At 40.2% G+C, this 16,190-nt stretch overlaps 1 protein-coding gene across 6 annotated transcripts in view; it reads right to left on the bottom strand.

Annotated features, from left to right (window-relative positions):
* Positions 1-16,190, bottom strand: part of kiaa2012 (KIAA2012 ortholog) — a 67,767-nt gene that overhangs the window by 11,424 nt on the left and 40,153 nt on the right. For 4 of the 6 annotated variants that reach the window (XM_088606695.1, XM_088606693.1, XM_088606697.1 and 1 more), the window contains exons 14-20: positions 11,384-11,472; positions 9,086-9,175; positions 7,793-7,837; positions 7,595-7,654; positions 7,150-7,213; positions 6,972-7,055; positions 2,035-2,287 (exon numbers count right to left, since the gene is read on the bottom strand). In XM_088606695.1, the coding sequence (XP_088462821.1) occupies positions 2,035-2,287; positions 6,972-7,055; positions 7,150-7,213; positions 7,595-7,654; positions 7,793-7,837; positions 9,086-9,175; positions 11,384-11,472 (685 nt within the window). The remainder of the gene's footprint in view (positions 1-2,034; positions 2,288-6,971; positions 7,056-7,149; positions 7,214-7,594; positions 7,655-7,792; positions 7,838-9,085; positions 9,176-11,383; positions 11,473-16,190) is intronic. The other 2 variants (XM_088606696.1, XM_088606699.1) reach the window with 2 other exon arrangements.

Below are 16,190 nucleotides of genomic sequence, written 5' to 3'. Positions count from 1 at the left end.
CACAACTCACAGGAAGAGAGCAAACAAAACAGCTGGCAGCTCCAGCAGGTGTGAAAGGGTGTACAGTCTCGTAGCTGCATTCCTGATTTTTAAGTCCGCATGGGGCTGAAATGATGGCATGGTGACGCAGGGGTTAGCTGTGCTGCCTCACAGCAGCTGGGGCCCCAACTTGGCCCCAGGTGCTGGGCCCCACCGTAAGTTCAATTCCTGACCTGGGCTGCTATCTGCATGGAGTTTGCATGTTCTCTGGAGTCCTCCCACTGTCCAAAGATGTACTGGTAAATTCATTGGCTTGGGGGAAACTTTGGCCCTTGTGTGAATGTGCCCTGCGATGGACTGGAGTCCAGTCTAGGGTGTGGACTCTGCCTTGGTGAGAAAGCCTCGGGCTCCTCTGTGACCCTCAACTGGATGGATGCAGCTTAAAATGTTACATTGCAACAGGCGAGTGAAGAAAAACAGAGTAAGGTGTAAGAAAAAAAAAAGAAAAGTGCAGAGTGTATGCCAAAGCCCACATATACAGTACGTTCTAGAAGGTCAGACAGAGAGAGAAAAGAAATATGCTTACGAGGGCAAAAACTAATGCCAAGAGGTTGGTATTTTTAACATTATGATAGAAAAAGCCAATAAAGCTAGATGTAAATTAAAAATATTAGCCTATAACAAAAGACAAACAAGTATAAGAGCTTAGAAACAAAACAGAGACAGTTTGGGCCCATCTACTGTAGGTTATTGTTGTTCAGCATCTAACTGATTCAAGGATCTCATCCAGTTGTGCCTTGATGAAAGCCAGGGTGTTAGCTTGTGCCATCCTCCCACAACCCTTTGTGTAATGACGTTCCACCTCTCCTCAGCTTAGTTTGCTCAGTTTGTATGTAGGGACGGCTTGTGTCCTGTGCTCTTTGCTTAACTGCTGATTTTCGCAGAAATCCAGCGTGGTGACTTTGTCAGTGCCTTTGAGGAATTTCGATATCTGAATGAGGTCACACCACAGCCTCGTCTGTTCCAGATTAAAAAGTTTCTGTTCTTTTAGCCTGCAAGTTTAGTTTGTGTATCCGGTGGCTTTTCTGTGAACTAATTTGAGACCCGCATCGCATTGCTTGTGTCCTGGTGAATACAGTATTTAAGATGGTGCACAGAGTTGGATATGCTTGCAGCCTAATGCATGAGAAATATTATTAATGTTCAGTAGATGGAGAAAAGAATAGGGCCACCTGCACAAAACCTTGTGGATCTCCCTTTGCACAGAACACAAGGCAGGAATACACCCAGGACAAGACTCAGTGCATCACAGGGCTCTGACACACAAACGCACAGGCACAGGAAGACCCGAGGAGACAAGGAGAACATACAAACCCAAGACAGATACCTTTCTGGAATCAAAGAATTTAAAAGAGTTGTGAGGCCCTAGTTCTTAACTGCCATACCACTGATGCCCCTCTGAAATATTTAATAGAACTTGTTATTTATTTAATCAGTCATGTTTTCCCAAACCTTTAGCACATGGTAGAAGAGACCTATGAAATTAATAACCCTTGGACCTTCAGTACTTCATGTACTATATATGCAGTGTTGCAAACTCTTCATACAGTACATGCAAAACAGACTGTGGGCCATTTGACATATTACAGCAAAAAAAAAAATCTATCCTTGTGTGAGATGCTGGTCTAGGGAAATAAAAAGTGCTGCTGTAAATAAAGTAAGATTGCGTCTGTATTTTACCAAGATCATTCAACTGTTTTATTATATGTTTAGGAAAAACACAGCGGTAGAAATTACTGACTATAGGCAATGCAGGAAATATCCCTGTTTTCCAGAATTATTCCAAATCCAGTCAGAGTGAATTGACAATTCTGGGATAGCGTTGGCAGGAGATCAGTCTTTTTTGTCAAGTTTAAATCTCCTGCCATGGAACAAACACATAATCCTTATATTTCCAGGGATAAGAACACATAATTCATTCATTAATTCATTGTCTTTAGGATTCATATGAAGATGAAGTTAAAGCATTCAGATCGAGTCACCCAACCCACTTACCCCACTAGAGATGTGGATCCAGCTGTGGCGCTGGGTTCCAGCTGTGCCTGGCTTTGGGGGAAGCCCATTGCTGCGTGCCCTGTACCAGATGAGCTGACAGGCAGGTGGGGGTGGGTAGCCTCAGAGCACCAGGGATGATCAGACCCACCTTTGAACTGGAGAGATCCTTCAGACACCCTCCCACGCCCAGAGTGAAGACCCCGCTCGCCCTCAGAGTCGAACCCCTCACCCGATCTCTGTCCTCCTGGAGAAGCTGAAACACATAGCCCCCACAAACAAGCATACAGGAATCTATAACTTGCCTTCCAGGAGATCCAACAGCACTACACAGTACCTTTAAAAGCAGGTACATTTAAAGATTATGCATTATCTGTGGCTGAACCCTTCTAGACAGATGGAGTCATGAGGATAAGGTAGCAGGAAAAGCTCTAGGCTAGGCCCCTAAAAAGAAAGAGCAACAAGGAGGTACAGTGCCTTGCGAAAGTATTCGGCCCCCTTGAACTTTTCAACCTTTTGCCACATTTCAGGCTTCAAACATAAAGATATAATTTTTTTATTTTATGTGAAGAATCACCAACAAGTGGGACACAATTGTGAAGTGGAACGAAATCTATTGGATTTTTGAAACTTTTTTAACTAATAAAAAAATGAAAAGTGGGGCGTGCAAAATTATTCGGCCCCTTTACTTTCAGTGCAGCAAACTCACTCCAGAAGTTCAGCGAGGATCTCTGAATGATCCAATGTTGTCCTAAATGACTGATGGTGATAAATAGAATCCACCTGTGTGTAATCAAGTCTCTGTATAAATGCACCTGCTCTGTGATAGTCTCAAGGTTCTGTTGAAAGCGCAGAGAGCATCATGAAGACCAAGGAACACACCAGGCAGGTCCGTAATACTGTTGTGGAGAAGTTTAAAGCCGGATTTGGATACAAAAAGATTTCCCAAGCTTCAAACATCCCAAGAAGCACTGTGCAAGCGATCATCTTGAAATGGAAGGAGTATCAGACCACTGCAAATCTACCAAGACCTGGCCGTCCCTCTAAACTTTCAGCTCAGACAAGGAGAAGACTGATCAGAGATGCAGCCAAGAGGCCCATGATCACTCTGGATGAACTGCAGAGAACTACAGCTGAGGTGGGAGAGTCTGTCCATAGGACAACAATCAGTCTTACACTGCACAAATCTGGCCTTTATGGAAGAGTGGCAAGAAGAAAGCCATTTCTCAAAGATATCCATAAAAAGTCTCGTCTAAAGTTTGCCACAAGCCACCTGGGAGACACCCCAAACATGTGGAAGAAGGTGCTCTGGTCAGATGAAACCAAAATCGAACGTTTTGGCCACAATGCAAAACGATATGTTTGGCGTAAAAGCAACACAGCTCATCACCCTCAACACACCATCCCCACTGTCAAACATGGTGGTGGCAGCAATATGGTTTGGGCCTGCTTTTCTTCAGCAGGGACAGGGAAGATGGTTAAAATTGAGGGGAAGATGGATGCAGCCAAATACAGGACCATTCTGGATGAAAACCTGTTGGAGTCTGCAAAAGACCTGAAATTGGGACGGAGATTTATCTTCCAACAAGACAATGATCCCAAACATACAGCAAAATCTACAAAGGAATGGTTCACAAATAAACGTATCCAGGTGTTTGAATGGCCAAGTCAAAGTCCAGACCTGAATCCAATCGAGAATCTGTGGAAAGAGCTGAAAACTGCTGTTCACAAACGCTCTCCATCCAACCTCACTGAGCTCGAGCTGTTTTGCAAGGAAGAATGGGCAAGAATTTCAGTCTCTCGATGTGCAAAACTGATAGAGACATACCCCAAGCGACTTGCAGCTGTAATCGCAGCAAAAGGTGGCTCTACAAAGTATTAACGCAAGGGGGCCGAATAATTTTGCACGCCCCACTTTTCATTTTTTTATTAGTTAAAAAAGTTTCAAAAATCCAATAGATTTCGTTCCACTTCACAATTGTGTCCCACTTGTTGGTGATTCTTCACATAAAATAAAAAATGTATATCTTTATGTTTGAAGCCTGAAATGTGGCAAAAGGTTAAAAAGTTCAAGGGGGCCGAATACTTTCGCAAGGCACTGTAGATGGGATAGATAGCAATGAATGCTGGGAGAGAGAAGCTGACTTCCTGTATTCATGGGTTCTACCTCAAAATGTTCCTGACCGGTCAATTCCTGAAGAAAAAAAAAACATTTTTTTCATGAAAGTTCTATTGACTGCCAAATTTGAATCTCTCCCGATCTGTCCAGTGCACCATTCTGGCCTTAATCCTTTGGTTTTGTGACAGGGGAAGAGCTTCCATGACTTTTTAATGTCAATCACAAGGAAGCCAATCAGAGTCCAGTGTCCGGGCAGAAAAACCGCATGGTGCCATCCTCTTCTGTGCGTATTTAAGTCTGGACAATTTGTTCCAGGTCATCCTTTTTCTTGAACTTCTGTTTAGAAACTCACTTTATGATATATAGCACCGTGCACTTGAATATTTTCTATTGTCTAAACTGTACTTTAAGAAAATAAAACTCCTAATGTTCCATAATCAAAAAGAAGTCTTTAATCTGCCCACTGAGACACTTATATAAGTCTCTTTACAGGATTTATGTTTATCTAAAACAGTCAGTTACATTTATTGTTTTTTTTTTACAGAAACAGAAAAGTGTAACCTGGCGATGTCTATTTTATGAATATGGCCATTGGCTTTTCTCCAACAAATAGTTTAAAAGTTGTCATTATAACTGATGCTATTCGTTTTTTTTTTATTTTCATTATTTCTACATCAAAAAGGTTTTTTTATTTTTATCTTTCTCCCATACATTAATGACATATTTGTTGGTTAGCATTTTGTACTCCAAAGTGATAACAGTTTAACATTTTAATGTGATATAGGCACTTTTGTAAAAATAATGTTTTTTCAAGCAACCTGAAGTAATAACAACTGATTAGTATTCTGGCAATAGCAGTACATGATTTATTTTAAAGGCCTTGTAGGCATTTAATATGTTAATATGTGGTTTGCATTATATTAACTTATTCATGTAGCCTAGCAACCCAGCATAGGTTTGTCCTTATCATTATGTACGTAATGACTGCATATTAATTAGGTGTTATCTCTAATTTATGTTTACTTTATTCTGGCTAGCTGAACATTCCATTTCTGCTCTATATTTTGAATGACTGACGTGTCTCTGAGGACTGTGCATTAGGATTATAATTAACCACTGCATTTAAACAGTTTCCAAAGAACATTGTTTAACAAAATAACTGGTAGTGGACCAGCCTACAATATAAAAAAAAAAGTTTGTAAAATTATTCTAAAAAGAACAAATGACATAGGAAAGGTATTATATAAGATCTTTTCTCATTAAGCTTTCATTACCTTGCAAAAACTAACCAAGCTATTCATAAATTAAGTAATTACAGGCAGATCTTTTTTGTTGAAAATGAATTCAGTGTTTTATATAGTGCTTTTTATCCCAAAGGATTCTAAAACACTTCACACTTCACATGTAGGATGTAGGACCCACTCACCACCACAGAAGTGCAGCCCCTATCTGGGAGTCATGGAGCAAATTGCTTTATTAATTGAATTAAATGTTAAACGGACAGACTGGACAATTCAGGAACAGAATATAGGCAAGACAGACAAGCTACATAGAATATGTATAGATTCGATATAGAGGCTAAAACCTCCCAATTTTTCCAAAAACTGCCAGGGGATATTCAGTGACCCTGGTGTCAGGATTTTGTTTAGTACCTCATCTGAAGGATGGTACCTTCTACAGTGCCAGATTGGGAATTCCAGTCAATAAAGAGCAGCATCACGCATTGGTCCACCAACACCACCCACAACAAGTCCTATTTTTCTTGGAGGCCTCCTGTTCCTGTACTGACCCGGCCTAATCTTGCTTAGCTTTTGCGATCTGACATAAGCAAACTTTATGAACCACTTCGATCAGGTTATTATGAAGAGCACTAAGGACCCCTTTTTTTACCCCTTCGGAATCTGACTCTCTTTTTATCTTACTTCTGCTGCACCAATGCACAAAGTTCAAAACTGTGTATCCTTAGTAAGCTTTATCTCCTTAAAGAGAAGGCAATTTTTATCTCAGTCTGGTGAGGGATACTACTGAACTGGAGATCCATATTGGGACCTCATCTGGATAAAGCATATCTAGTAGATAAGTGCTTCACATTCACATTCATTTGACAACTAAAGATGAGATTGTAATCTGACACTGCCTACTATGTTTCCAGATATAGTCCCACTTTCAAACCATGCCTTAAAACATGTCTGATCAAATGGAGTTTTTGAACAGATATGATGATGGAGATTGCCTCTTGAAGGAGATGAGACGCTATGAAATAGTAAGAAATAAATTACCCAGTCATGCTGTTAAGGCTGATACTCTGGTTTCTTTCAAGAAAAGCTGGATGAGATCCTCCCATTACTTAGCTGCTAGGTTCTCAGTACTTCTTCTCTAATCAGAAGAGTACTTAATGAAATTCAGATCAAAGCCCACATTCTTGTGTGTGTGTGTGTGTGTGTGTGTGTGTGTGTGTGTGTGTGTGTGTGTGTGTGTGTGTGTGTGTGTGTGTGTCACAAGGAGACCAAGCTTTCTTTTACTGAAAAGTAACATCTAACTAGCTAGATTTATAAATTATACTTCGACTTTGTGCTCTGGTTAAATTCCTTCCTTTCCTAGTCCGACCTACACAAAAGTTATTGGCAAAATTAATTTTCCCATTTACTCCTTATCTGCTGCGTAGGAAATGTTTTAACAAGCACTGCTACCCGACTCCCTAGAGAATTCTTCCTAGAGAAAAGGCTTTTAAAGAAAGTGTATTAATCTTTTCACTAGTATTGCTGTTGCCAGAAACTCTTGGAAAACACTGAAAAAATGGTGGTTTATATTGGACACTTACAGCATGTCGCATCGTCTGGGTGTTTCTTTGCTTTCTGTAATGGGTCTCCCACACGTCGAGTCTGAGTAGTGCTGGCAATGCCTTCTGGAACAAGGAAGTGTGATATTGCTAGAAACTGCAGAGGGAATCTTATAATAATCTAGAAGCTGTCATGGCGAGTTAGAAACTTGTCCTTTACCTGTGGGTAGAATTTTCCCAGCAGTTTTTTGACTTGCTTCATTGTTTCCTTTACTGTCCCAGTACTATGAAAGGAAAGATCAACAAGAATACAAATATGTTATGACTGGACATTGAGAGAAAAATGCCCCAAATAATGGTATTATCAATAATTCTGATGTCTAGGTGATTTGGTTTGGAAATGGACCAAAAAATATAAATGAAAAAGTCATGAAAATACTCTTCTAATATCTATCTGTTTTCTAAACACTTCATCCAATTCTGGGTTGCTGGGGAGCCAGAGTGTAAAAATAGAGAACAAAAACAAGACTGCTCTCACTTGAAGAAGACTCTCCTGCCAAAACATTATGGGTTTTCCTTTGTACTTTTCAGGGTGGAATTTACAGGTACAACAAATATTTCTTGGCAATCTGTACATACAGTAATAGAGTATAAAGAGTTATAACCTCATGTGGTTTCATCTTTCCAGGTTTCTGTAAATGCTGATTAGCCCATTCATGGTTGACCTGAGAAGACCCAGAAACGACAGCTTGACTATAGGCTCACTTGTAAAAAACAAAGTTCACAGAATTAGTTTTGTAAAATTACCCCCCAAAAAATATTTGCCGGTTATTAAGATTTAATAAGCCTAATTAGGGTTTTACCAGTTTGTTTTTCCTGAAGTTCCGGTTGGATTCCTTGTCCTTTATCTGCAAATCAAGCACACGGAAACCTGACATTTACACCACAACCACCAAAAGGGGGCGATGTTGAGGGTTAGATTCCCATATGCCTTTGCCAGCTTCCACGTTCGAGATTTGTTTGTCACAGAAGTGGTTTTGTAAGCCCACATACTGTATGGAGATTGATGTAAGACATACTCCAGGTCTTAAAACCGATTGCTTGGCATTAAAATGCTATTACATTTTCCACAGTGTTTTTAACTAGCTATGACAGTCCTTCAGTTGACCTGGAGAAATATACTGAGAATATTGTTATGCATGCTGACCCACCTGAAAATATTGTTGATATGTCTTTCTCAGCAAAGTAATCTTTGCAGTTTTTTATGGTGGGGAGTCAGCAGTACTCTTAAAACTTTCCCCGAAGTGGAAAGGCTGATGAGTCAAGAAATTCAGGATCTTGCTCAAATCCTTGGCTGGACACTATGGCCCAGAATTCACTGATTTGCACCTGTGTCATGTCACCAGCTGACTGAGTATAGGACTCCCCCAGTTGGCATTGGTGGGGTGTTTCTGGGATAGGTGGCCACGGTCCTCTCAGAGTCCAGCAGAACAGCAACTTCTGTGACTTCTCACAGGAGTGAAACCGCAGGCTTGCAGTAACGTCAGCGAGAGACATGCTTCTCCTCCAGTCAGAGTTGACAGTGAACCGTGAACCACAGGACACAAGTGTAAACTATGCAGAAATGCATTCTTCTTTACACAAAGGGTTGTGGGAGCATGGAACAAGCTACCCAGCCATGTAGCTGAAGCCTGTACTTTGGTTTCCTTCAAGAAATGGCTGCATGAGTTTCTCGGATCAATTAAGTACTACCTACCAAATGGGCTAGTTAATGGAATACCTATTTTTATTTGTGAACTTTGTTTTGTTTTTTTGATGTTTGGAAGTGAAGGTAACACCCCTGCAGAGCTTTCTGTGTGTGAAAAGAAGAGTGGCTCTCTGACAGACGGCGGTGCTGGAGCAGCGAGAAACATGCCAACAGGTTTTCCTTTGCTCTGTGGAAATCAGCCAACTCTAGAAAGCTGATTCTGTAACAACAGGTGGTTACAGCAGACTTTGCTGGATCCCAAGTCATTGACTAGTAACCTGACAAATTCAACTAATAATGAATTCAACAGGGGAATTAAGACCTCAGTTTGAAGTGAAAACACAATGAGTAATGGACCACAAAGCTCATAGCTGCCATATTCCTGATGTAATGTGAAGAAAACACTCACTAGTACCCGGTCTACTCGGTCACTAGTGTCAGGATTGGATCTCTCTCCTGATTTCTTGTGGCCTTCATGTCCGTTCTCGCCAGCCTCAATCTACAGTGAAAAAAGGAAGAAAAGAATAAAACCTCAGTCCGTATCAATTGGTTTTGTTGTTCATGATGCACTTCAGTATTTGTCTATTCAAAGCAATAGTACAGCCTCCTACTAATTTTAACAGTGAGTGGTGAAGAGGATGCATCTATTGAATTTTTAAACGTTCAATTCTAAACATTGCAGCCGGTTAAGTATGAATTTGCGTATGAAAGATGTGGGATAATTCAAGGTAAAATCTGACATCTAGAGGATGTCTCAATAGAGAAGAGTAATTCTTCAACCACTAACACTTTATTTGATATTTCTAGAGTTTTTTGGTTCAATTATTGGGAATGCTATTATATTTTGGTATTCGCAGAGATTTCTGTACTTTGCATATTTTAATGGAGTAGCACGGTGAGCTGAATCCATGAATAATTTGCCCATATACTTCTATTTTATTTGTTGTTTGTCTCAGGACTAGTCATTTATAAATCGTAAATTTAAAACCTCAGTAGAATATATGAATACTTACAGAGCCATCAAACCTCAAATAAGGTCGTAAGTTTTGACATTGTGTTGGGGGAAAGAAATGAAGTATTTATAAGTCCTTGTTGCCATCACAAATAGAGGACAACACTGCTTAACTGTTATGTAAAGCAAATTATACACAGAACCTTAATGGAATGATAACACAAAGTCAACCAGCAATAAGCAATGCAGAATCAAATCAAACTGTCTGCATCACTGTGTCCTGGGTGGTATTTAATTGTGGTGTTCAAAATAATTTAATGCCTGTTGTTGAATCTCTGGAAAACAAACCCAATTAAGGAAAACTAAGCACATGGAACATTAAACTTGGTACCGTCAAGCTGGTTCAACTATTGTGGCATGGAGTACTGTTTATGAATTTAAGTTTAAAACATGATTTGGGTGTTTAGACCTGTTGTTGCCAGGAAATTGTTATAAATAACCTGTGAAGAAAAAAAGATCCCATGAACCTCTGTCTAGGGCCCAGAATGACTCCTACACCCTGAAGATGTCTTTTAATACCGGGTGGTAATAAGGTTTCTGGAACATGAAGGTTTTAGGATGACATTTCTGGCTGGTGCACTTTTCACCAAGATGGTTCACTCAGACTGCTTCAGTAAAAATACCCAACTGGCAAAATGGGTACAAATATAAGTCACTTAGGATAAAAGATTCCAACAATAAATACTAAAACAGCTATGCAAGAGCACAAAGCAGAGCAGATACAGCTCTAAACGTAACATAAAAAGACCGAAATTCACAAAGTGCAAAAGTAATAACAGTTTTAGTATTATTTGGGGTCCTTACATGGTAATATGAATTGAAAAACACTGATGCAACAAATGTCATTTGCAAATGAAATGTGACAAGATTTCTCATTGTCCATTTAACCATATATTTTACTGATAGAACTGAGGCTGGGCTAGCTCACAAGTCTTGGCCCCATACTCACTTTTATAAAGGTTAACAGGGTATTTTCCTATTTTCTTTCTATTGACTGCTTATATTCCTCCTACTGCTCCAAATAGTCTAGAAAATGTATAGAACTTAACTACCGCTAATGTTAAGGAAAACTACATTTTATGAGCATTTAACATCATTCCTGGCATCCCTGTTCTGTACTGGCAGTTAAAATAATACACAGAATTCTACTACTTACATTAAAGTTCATGAAGGTTCTGACACTGGCCTGTTCTGAGTACTCCAACTTCTACACAGCAATCAACATAATCTGGACTCACCCACATTCTTTAATAAAACACAAGCCAGAGGGGACAAGTGGAAACTACATGGACATGCATTTAAAACTTAGAACAGGAGGCCCTTTACCCAAAGAGTTGTAGGAGCAGGGCACTAGCATCCCAGGCATGTCATTGAAGCTGAAACCTTGCTTTCTTTCAAGAATGGCTGAGATTTCTAGATCAATTAATTGCTAGCTTCCCATAGGGCTAGACTATTTATTTACATTATCTACTAATTTATGTTTATGTTTATGATCTCACATTTTTCATCATTATGGGAGATTCAGTTTTTACAAACAGGCATTTAATGTATGGAAGTAGTTTGGGGTAGATTCTTCTGTTTTGATATGTGCAGGTCTGAATGGGAGGTTTGTACTATATCATTTCAGTCAGCACCACAGTGATGCAGCATTCAATGCTGTAACCAGGTGACAATTCCTATTTCAGCAGTACAGACCTTGTCACTTTTGTTCAGGTATGTTGACATATCTTGGGACTGCCGAGTAAGAAAGTCACTGTCAGTGTCCAGCCCCACAGTGGGCATCTCTGAAAGAGAAACAGATTGAACATTGTGATGGTAAGACACGTTAAAGCCAATCTTCCTTCTTCTGAATTTTACAAGAAACACTTTCTTCTGCAATTTTTTGTCCTGGATATTGTCTTTTCTTTTCTGTTGTGCAGCTGGTAAGGCAGAGTTTATGGGAAATGCTTAAACTGGAAGGTGAGGTGTTGGGGTTTCAATGATGGGCATCAGTATGGAGTGAAAAGTATTCTAAATTCTTTTAAAATATTTTTAGCATTTTGCTTCTGTTCATGTAATGTACATATAGTACAATGTATTTTTGCAGGTCATGCTTGGTACTGCGTAACAAAAAAAATGACTTTATTTTTTATGTATCCTTCAAATATCTGGAACAAATCTGTTTTATTTTACTGGTGTTTTGACAGAAGGGAACATAGAACAGTGAAGTACGAGATAATAATAGTAAATAGATTTGTAAATTACTTATTGAATAATCTAACAAATAAACCTATTACAATATTAAATATTTTTGACACACTGAGAAACATTAAAGATACAGCAAACGGGTATTGTAACCAATAGTATTCATTGAGTTTTAAATAACTTTCAGTATTTTTTAAAAATATTTCTGCCATTCAAGACATGAAGATGTGTCTTTTTTTCTTTCTTTCTCATTATAAGGTCCACAAATCCGTGGCTGTCTGAGAAATAAGGATTTGAGGATAAGCAGTAAAACACATGGCAGTCCAGCCCTGGTCTGGGCTTGTCAAGGGAATGATGGGAAGGAAGGTCACTGGGTGACAAACAGGAGCCGCTGAAGACAACAGGTGATGAAGCACTCAGCCAGACTGACTCCGTGGCTCAAACCCGGACCTGTGTCCCTGTCTGGGATCCCAGTCATTGGGACACCCAGGGAGCTTTGAGAACGACCCCCGTCTGTGCTCCCAGGGAGGGAAGAGGACACCCGAACGTGACATTCCTGCCAAAACTGCCCAGACTCCCATCCTCTCCTCCCCTCTCATTACCTGACTTTTGCCCCCAGGGTCTTATTTAGCTAACCCTGGAGGCTCCCGCACAGACAGCACTCCTGCACTTCATAATCTCCCATTAAATCGGAGAGCCCAAACCCTGGGACCCCTCAAGCCTTTTGAAGAGGAGAGGGGTTTATTTTCATGCTGTCAAAGGTGCTGTCCCTGGTTCAGGGCTCCGTTCACTTTGCAAAAGAGAGGCATCCCAAAGTAGCATGCGACAATGGACAATTGAGCTGACAAAAAAAGACAATAATGACTCAGGGCACAAACAATAATGTGACTTAGCTTTAAAAGCAATGAACCAAGGCACGACAGATGAGTTTGGGAATGAAGTCAAAGTGTTTATGCCCCTGATTACAAAAACAGGCACCTTTACTTTACATTGCATGCAATGCACGGAGGCAAAATTCAACAGAACTATTACACTAAATCAAGGTGAGGGATGAACACACCCACACAGGGTGGAACCAGATAAATAATATTACAGTCTATTTAATGACTCAGTCAGAGGAATGACTTGGGCTTTATATATGCAAAGGAAGTGAGCACACTGATGCAATTTCCCACTTCAGCCTCTCCAGCCTATATGGCATGACACAAGGCAAATCTTCAGTTGTGTTTGATACATGGCTCCAGATCATAACCTAAAACATCAAATGATGCATCCATCATTGATCCAGGAATTCGGTGCTGCTCGTTTCTGATCGATACAGGCTCTTCTTCCCTGATAATCAGCAGCTAGTCCTACTGTAGCACCCAGTGCTGGATTTTCCATTAGGCACTGCAGGCCTTTTAAGGGCCTACGAAGGAGGGAAACACTAGTGACTAAAGGAAAAGAAGCTGAAACCAACATGCTTGCGATCGACTCTAGGTGCTCCAAATCAATAATCCTACGCTGTCTAGCGGCTGTTCTAGAAACTAGAGGTATCGAAGTGATGGTCGCCTGACTCCCTCCATCAGTCAATAGTTATCAATGATGGCAAACATCAGCGATCACTCTCACCATCAGAACAAGCAGCACGTGTAATGGGAGCAAGCTGAGACGACACAAAAGGGCCGCTGATATAGTCTGCTCTTTTACCGTTTCTTTAAGACATTAACTGGGCCCTATTCTAATTAGATCAGCTTTTTCATTAGGAGTCCATGAAAGGCCTTTCACCATGGACATCTGCAACAAGAAAAACAAGCAAGTGCCCCAGTGCTGTTTGAACTGGAGTGTCCTCTCCCATGTGGGCAGTATTGCCATTCTCCGTATTTACAGAACGTGGATGGAGCGCAGATGCTCCATGATTAATCGCCTGTTTGGCTACAGAAAGATGGAAAAATGAATTTCACAAGCTGAACAGAAGCTCCCTTGCTCGTAAAACTAGGCCGTTCCTAGAAACTGCACTGGCTGCGTCTCTTGGTTTGTGTATTCCCAAATTCAGGCCTTTTTTCATTGTAACGTGTGGTAGGTTTAAGCACAGTGTCTTTCTTTTTTCTTGCAATTTATAACATGCCCTTCCATGTTCACGACCCAGTTTTATGGGGATGGACAACAATTGTCTACTGCTTTTAAATAATAGTGGTAACAACGAGGAAACCTAATCTGGTATGTAATAACATTTAATAATAACTCATAACTGTTTAATCTTGGAGAGCCCTGTGTACCACTGCATCTCTTTCACAGAATCTGAGAGACAATGTTTTGCTCATTGAAACAGGAAAAAAAACATATTCAATGCACTCAACACACAGCAATTAGTACTGCACACAAAAAACTGATATTATATAGTACATATCTAAAATATTTCATCATCTACAGCACATTTTCTAGACGATGTGGGATAGCAGTAAAAAGGCAAACAAACCTTTTAGGATTTACAGTTCAAAGTTTAGAATTTAAATCAAGGGGTTTAAAATTCTATCTGTTAATGCACTACACCAACAGGCTGAAAGAACTGAATATTTGTTTTGTCTTAAGCAGAGTTCACCATGTAGGGAATAAATTCAAGTATGGTATTCAAATCCTCATTGCCTTCACAAAGTCCACCCAGTTCAGAATGAACAGTGAGACAAAACCAAAGGAAACTCCATAGACTTGCCTTTAAAATTCAGACCAGGAGGAATTTCTTTACTCAAAGGGTTGCAGGTGTGTGGAACAGCCGTGTTAGCAAAGCCCAAACCCCAGCTTTTCCTCAACTAAGAACTAACATCAACTAACCTCCTCTCTTTGGTAGCTCTGCATATATTCTTACATTACTAGGACTAGGAAGTTTCTCAAACAAAAATTGTCTCCATCATTTTTGTTCACTAAAAAAGCCATTATCCCTCTACAGTGGAGCCTCAATGTTATGAAAAAGATATCACAGCAAAGGAAAACTCTTTCTTAGGGTTTCAAATATCTAGAGTTGAAATAATATAGAGCATCTTTTCTTGAACCGACAACCTTGAGAACTGTCCTCAGAACTTCACATCTGCTGAAAGAACAGCCAGTGTGGACTGACCCAGTGACCTGTGAGTCTTACCACGGTATGACATGTTTATTTCCACTAAAAATGACGCCAATTGTCAGATGTCACGTTGGTGTACTCTCACACACGCTGTTTGTACCACTGTACGGTACCGTTTTATATGACAGAGGTGTGGGGGTTGTTAATCTATTTTTATTTCATTCACGACAGATTGAATCTGACCAGAAACACAGTACTCACTGTTGTGAGCTAAATTCCTCAGTACCTTAAACACTGGGGACAGTTCATTTTTTAGGGAGTCTAAACCGGCTGTGTCTTTAATAGTTTCCAGGATCCTTTGAAGTTCCCAGTGAAAGAGAACCCCTTGCTTTTAAGCTCTAGTTACTCCGAATGACTTGTCCCAAGAGAACTGAGCTGTACTTTGTTTGAAATTCTTTGGGAAGTACACTTACCACTTGTGTGAAACCACACTTTCCTCTTATTTATCTTCCCTGATTGCAAGAACACTAAACTGTCTTGCTTGGTGGAGTTTCTTCATTAGGTTCTGTGTAACGGTTCAAAAGGGCCATATTTTTTTCCCCCCTTGATTGTGTTTGTAAAGAACAAGAGACAAACTCTCTGCAAAGGCACCACGTTTAACGAAACACAGTGGAAGGTCTTTCAAAGCATTTTGCCTCAGTTTAATTTGCCCGCCTTCGCCTGTCTTTGTACCGACCGGGTTCAAACTGTGTAGCTACAGTATGTAACACTGGGTCGTTGTGCCTTAGCCCCCCAGTGAAAAACACTGTACATTGTACAACATTTTTTTTAATTCTAAGATGAAATACAATGGAAGTTTAGTTTTGTGGCAATACTTAATTTTTTCCAGATGCAGTATAAAGACTTCCTCCTGACTTGCAGGCTCACACTGCTCTGCACTGCAGGTAGGTACTTAATGGGGTGGTTTGATGCACTCTCTCCATCAAACACATCCCCTCATGCACACTTGATGTGCTTAATATGATATGACCACGAGAGGGCACTGGAACTCTACATTAGCAGCTTAGCCGTTTCTGTTCGAGGTCTCCTTATTTTGACACACGGTCAGAGAGGATGTGTGTAGAGGTTGGAAAACAGCAAGAGATTTTGAGCGAAAGGCCTCCCAACTCATTCTTAAACAAACAATTGGCTGATTCTACACCGAACAGAAAAAAGAAATGGCAAACCCTACGATGTTTTGACTGTGAAGCCTTCTTCAGGTGAGTATAAAAGAGAGGT

This window comes from Lepisosteus platostomus, chromosome 14 (assembly GCF_059453375.1).
Source record: "Lepisosteus platostomus isolate fLepPlt1 chromosome 14, fLepPlt1.hap1, whole genome shotgun sequence".
Lineage (NCBI taxonomy): Eukaryota > Metazoa > Chordata > Actinopteri > Semionotiformes > Lepisosteidae > Lepisosteus > Lepisosteus platostomus.
Note: the sequence above shows the minus strand (reverse complement) of the source record. Positions and strands in the feature narration are given on the sequence as shown.